Source organism: Mastomys coucha, unplaced genomic scaffold (assembly GCF_008632895.1).
Source record: "Mastomys coucha isolate ucsf_1 unplaced genomic scaffold, UCSF_Mcou_1 pScaffold22, whole genome shotgun sequence".
Taxonomy (NCBI): domain Eukaryota; kingdom Metazoa; phylum Chordata; class Mammalia; order Rodentia; family Muridae; genus Mastomys; species Mastomys coucha.
In genome coordinates, this window is record NW_022196905.1 from 124,066,554 (window position 1) to 124,072,553 (window position 6,000).

The 6,000-nt window shown below is 46.1% G+C and overlaps 1 protein-coding gene across 1 annotated transcript in view; it reads right to left on the bottom strand.

The window, feature by feature from the left end:
* Window positions 1-2,129: 2,129 nt before the first annotated feature.
* Sbds (SBDS ribosome maturation factor) overlaps window positions 2,130-6,000 on the bottom strand; it is a 9,279-nt gene continuing 5,408 nt past the window's right edge. Inside the window, exons 4-5 of the mRNA XM_031338122.1 lie at window positions 4,255-4,419; window positions 2,130-2,471 (exon numbers count right to left, since the gene is read on the bottom strand). Of these exons, the coding sequence (XP_031193982.1) occupies window positions 2,343-2,471; window positions 4,255-4,419 (294 nt within the window). The 3' untranslated portion in view covers window positions 2,130-2,342. The remainder of the gene's footprint in view (window positions 2,472-4,254; window positions 4,420-6,000) is intronic.

The window sequence follows — 6,000 nt, forward strand, 5'->3', positions numbered from 1 at the left end:
CTAGCACCCACACTGGGCTCACAGCTGTAACTCCAGCTCCAGGGATGCCCTCTTTAGCGTGTGAACTTGCACACACACAGTTTCTTTGGAGGGGTGAGGGAAGAACAGCAGTCCACTGTGCTCTCTGCAGGCCAGGATACGCTTACGTGGGTGGTAATCTTGTGTGTTCCTCGTTCACTTCCACCTACTTTCTGTTGGAACCCTGCACCTGGAGTGCTCTGAGCTCGTCACCATCTTATGTGTTCACTCCCATGTCATGAGAATACGCCTTGGAGAATAAACACATACCCCTCTGTATTATGAGGTCTTGCTTTAGAACTGACTTGTGAGGTGGTGTACTTTGAGTTCCCTCACACTCAGAAAAGCAAGGGTTATCAGAGATGTAAATGATCACTTTTGCAGTGGTAGAGCTCATTGCCACAGGACAGGTGTGGTGATGTGTACCTTGTGGTCTTAGTACTGAGGACAGCGAGACAGGAAGGGCCAGGTTCAAGGCCAGGCTGGGCTACCCAATTTTTTTTTCCCATTAAGTTATTTATTTTGGAGACAAATCTCACTATAAAGCCCCAGCTGACCGGAGCTTTCTAAGTAGTTCAGGCTAGCGGCCAAATCAGAGATTGGGCCTGTCCTTGTCCCCTGAATGCTGAGATTAAAGTTATGTGCTAACATGCCTCCCACGTGTGTATGGGTTCCTGTGTACTACTACAATAAATGGAAGTAAGGACAACTCACAGAAGTCACCTGTTCCCCTCGACCTAATGTGGGTCCTGGGGGTAGGACTTAGGTCATCAGACTGGCAGTCTGGGCCTTTGCTGGTCATGTTGCTAGCCTGAGAACCTATTTAAAACAACAAAACAAATCCCAGAAAGAAACACCTAATTTGTGAAAGCTGGGCTTTTGCCTCTGAAAACCAGATATCTTGTGCTATGCTAGTTGGTTGTAGATGAACAAACTCTAAAAACAAGGGTTGGTCACAGGCCTATAGTCCACTGGGAGGCTGAGGCAGGAGTATTGACTCCTAATGGGAAGAAAATAAATTAAAAGCAAAACCAAGAGCTGGGCAGTGGTGGCACATGCCTTTATTCCTAGCACTTGGGAGGCAGAGGCAGGCAGATTTCTGAGTTCCAGGACAGCCAGGGCTATACAGAAATCCTGTCTTGAAAAACCCAAAAACTGCCAAGGTACATTATGCTCTTGGATGTTTTTCTGTTTGTGTTTTGAGATGGGTTTCTCTGTAGTCCTGGCTGTCCTGGAGCACGTTAGAAACTAGGCTGGCCTTAACTCAGATCTGTCTGCCTCTACCTTAAGTGCTGGGATTAAAGGCCTTTGACTAAGACCCTCAAACCAAACCAAACCTGCAACTCCCTGCGCCAACCTCAATTTGTGATAGTACGTACCTCCATCTAATCACCGTGGGAACAGACTTCTGGTTACATCTGCGAGAGTCTCTAGATTGGGTTTTCTGTTTGTGGGCTGGGGTCCTGACTGAATAGAAGGGAAACTGAGCATCTGCATTCACTCTGCTTCCTGACTGCAGATGCAGCACAACCAGGTGCCTCGCCATTCTGCCACCAAGCCTCCTCTGCTGTGAAGGCCTATGACCCATCACACGGTGAGCTGAGGGAAAAACCATACCTTCTTTAAGATGTTTTTTCAGGCATTTTGTCACAGCAGTGAGAAAAGTACCGAATACAAAACCAGAGCAAAGAGGAAGCTGTCTAGAAATGCAAACCAGAGCTTAATAAAAATAGGTTTTATTGATTACATATAATTTTAACTATTCTAACATATATTATAAACCTTTAAGAATTAGTATTAAATGACTTTATATATTTTCCCAAGAATAATCTAAGTCAGTTGTGGTACCATGTTTGTTGAAAATTAAAGATTCAAATTCTCCCTACTCATTAAACATCTATTGGTAGGGAACCAGGAAGCTCTGTCCATGCTCACATCCCAGACCTAGGCTTCATTTTGCAGAAACATCACATCTTTTTTCCCAGCAGGTGTACCCACTTTGTTAGATGGACTCCTCTCCAGTGATTTGTCACAGACTAACTCTACCTTCTTATCCACCAATGCTGTCTCTGGTTCCCCTTGGAACTAGAAAGGCATACGCAACAGTGAACAGCTGTTCTGGACTCTGTATTTTGGGTTATTTTTCTTTTTTGTTGGAAACCCCAATTGACAACAAAAATACCCAGGTACCTGGGCAAATGTTTAACACAGATGGAAAGTGGCACGTCGCTTGAGCAGGGCTTTGGGCAGGTCACAGAAAGAGCTGCTGCTGCTGTCAGGAACAAGCATCTGAGGTCGTGCTCCAGCTGAGGAGCTGGGCGGTGTCATTCAAACTTCTCATCTCCTTCCTCCACATCCTTCAGACTGAGCACTTCAAGAGACCCCTTGCCTTTGGTTTCCTTTTTTATTAGCTCATCAATTTCTCTGAAGCAGCCTGGGTCGATGAGGCACACCTGTAATCATTAACACAGCTGGTGGGTGACGGCACACAGTAAACGGTTGTCATGCTCAGGACAGATCTATGGCTGTGTTTTAGAGGCTGCTCACATGGAGGTGGCCAGGGCAGCAGGTTGGGTCTGGGCTTCAGTCTTGATGCTAAGCATCTACTGTTGGACTCTGGGAAAGGCACTTAGCCCTTGTAATGGTTTGTATATGCTCAGCCGGGGAGTGGCACTATTAGAAGGTGTGTCCCTGTGGGTGTGGGCTTTAAGACTCATCCTAGCTGCCTGGAAGCCAGTATTCTGCTAGCAGTTCTCAGATGAAGATGTTGAACTCTCAGCTCCTCCCGTATTATGCCTGCCTGGACACTACCATGCTCCCACCTTGATAATGGACTGAACCTCTGAATCTATAAGCAAGACTCAATTAAATGTTGTTCTTTATAAGACTTGCATTGGTCACAGCAGTAAAACCCTAACTAAGACACCCTTGAAGATTCACCTGGTCAGTGCTGCAGCTCACAGTGAGAGCAAGCATTGTTTAGCATTAAGACCCTGGGTTCAGAGGCTGAAGAGATGGCTCAGCACTGGCTGCTCTTCCAGAGGTTCTGAGTTCAATTCCCAGCAACCACATAGTGGCTCACAAACATCTGTAATGGGATCTGTTGCCCTCTTCTGGTGTGTCTGAAGAGAGCTACAGTGTACTCATATATGTTAAATAAAAAAACAAAAACAAAAAATAGACCCTGGGTTCAATCCCTGGTACCTCACTCCTTTCTAAGACATCCATATTCTTCCCGCCCCCCACGCCCCACCCCCTGCCCCGTGTGTGTAAAGTTTGCTGTAGCAAACTATGGTCCTCTCCAGGATGAAATCTAGCATTAGACTTTTATAGATCATCACTACCGGTGAAACAGACCGGAGGCATACTGAGAAGCCATGGTGGGTTCTGAAAAGTTCAGGTGTTTACAGTGTGGGCAAGCTGTTTCTGCGTAGAACAGCCAGCTCAGCATCAAATCCTTTCACTGATAATGCTTAAACCATAATCTGGTAAAAAGAGTTGGTAACTGCTAGTCTCAAATTTACTATGGAGCTGAGGATGCCCTTAAACTCATGACTCTCCTGCCTCTACCTCCAAGTGCTAGGATGACAGAGGTGCACACCAGGCTCCACTTTTATTAGTTATCCCATAAGAGAAGATTCAGTGTAAAACATATCTTATTATTTCAAAGAAAATGAATATGGCCAACACAATTCTGTTACGAATGCTTTGATAAAGAGGCAAATTAAGAAAATCTTGTGAATACTTAACTGCTCTATCCTCTTTACATGGACATGCTAGCCTAGCCTACACCTTGTAAATATTATTCTATGGTTTAAATATGAGATGTCCTCAACAGGCTCATGTATTCAAAGGCTTATCTCTGGCTGGCGGTGCTATCTTGTCACATCTGGGAACTTTAGTGCTGAGGTCTCTATGGAGGGAGTGGATCTCAGGGACCTGTCTGTAAGGTACACCTGCTCTCCAGTTCCCCTATCTCCTCTCCTTTCCTGTCCTGCCCAAGTGCATGAGGCCAAGCAGTCGTGGACTGAACCCTCTCAGACTGAGCCAAAAAACCCCTTACTTCCTTTCATCTGCTCTCTCAAGTGTTTGGGTCACAGCTATGCAAAAGTAACGAACACAGCATTTATGATCAGAAACGAGGCTACTCTGGTAGAAGGAAACCAAGAGTAATGTGTTAAGGTCATAATCCTGGGACCTTGGCTGTGCCACTTGCTTCCTGTCCCCACATCTTACAATCTCCAGCTGCTGGCTGTAGTCCTCACTCTCCACGACCTTCATCAGTGGCTTCAGCTTCTCCTTCAGCTTCTTTCCTTCGTTCACTGGCAGGATAAAGCGCAATCGCATGTGGGCCCGCTCTATCTTCATCTTCTCTTTCAGCTGCTTTATCACTTCCAAAGCCTTTAAAGACAGAATGGGAGGCGCTTGTCGTTTAGTTTTTGTGGCGCACTGACTCACATTAGACATGAACAGAAGCAGTTTCCACATAGCTACATTATGCCGGCAGCTTCATGGCCAAGATACAAGCAATCCTAGAAATATGAGATAGAGTCTCATTTTGTGAAATGGAAAATAATTCTTTGCTTTGGAAGAAAGCACTGCCAAAGGCTGGGATTCAGTTCAGTGGTAAAGCATGCAGGAGGACTTGGGCTCTGTCCTCAGCTCTCTAAAAGCAAGAAAATGTGTGGGGTGGGAGTTACATACATTTGCAAATGTGAACTTCTCTGGAGCAGACAAAATATCTTTTTGTTGGCCTCAGAGATTTCTAAGCCCACCATGTTTTAAGCCATGAACTATGAGGACCTGAGCCCATAGCTGAGTTCACAGTAATTCTAGAACAGTGGTGAGACCAGAGACATGTTCCTTGGGAAAATGGACCAGAGCATCCCACAAGCCGTCCAGCAATAACCTTCCCACTTTGTGTACATCTTTGCCTGAGAAGCTGCCATTGGGTAGAAAAGACTCAAGGGCCTCCTTGAAAGTCTAATCAATAGCCATTCAGAGTGGCAGGATGCCTAATGTGTTGAGTTTCTGATGTCAGTGCCAATACACATTTAAGTTCTGACAGGCCTTTGTATTGGCACCTCTGGCACTGACGTGCAGGAAACATCACTGGGAGCTGGATGTGGAGGAAGCATGGGACTCCGCTTGAGGAATCTGAGGATTTATAGAGAGGGAACAGCGCACAGGTGGCTGAGGTGAAGTCATTAGTCCCTTGGTGACCTCTCCTATGACTTTTCCCTGTACAGAGCAGCCCCTGGTCTAGGTTGTGAGAATGGAAATGAGTAGTTCTGATGTTCGATGCCCAGAGTTCCTGTGTTCTTGTCTGGCTCCTACCATTTTTCTGCCAGGACTTTTCTGGACGTACATGACCAGGGCTAAGAGTAAGGAAGCTGCCTGAACGTGGATAACTCAGGCTGTTAGTTATAGTGTACTTCATGGTCTGCTAAGCACTTTATTTTTATTTCTTTTGAGTATGCATGTTATAGGAAAACCCAAGAGTGTGCATGCATGTCTGTCTGTACACGACACATATGCCTGTGAGGACAGTGAGTATCTTGTTCTACTGCCCTCTCCCGTACTCTCTCAAGGCAGGGTCTCTCACTGAATTTGAAACTGCTCTGGTAGACAGCAATTCCCAGAAAGCCTCCTGCCTCCGTCCCCCCAACACTGGGGTTACAGGTTCAGAAGCAAGGGACCCAACTCGGATTCTTATCCAGGTCACGGATATCCACATTTAGGCCTGCATTCTTATGTAGTAAGTGCTCTTATGTACTGAGCCATCTCCCCAGGCCTTTATGTTAGAGAATTTGTCAGCCTCAAGCTTGTTATGTAGTGAAGGATGCCTTTTTGCCTCCACCTCCCTCATGATGAAGGCACCAGTATTTCTAACTTGAAAAGGCTGTAGCCGGGTGGTGGTGGCGCACGCCTTTAATCCCAGCACTTGGGAGGCAGAGGCAGGCGGACTTCTGAGTTTGAGGC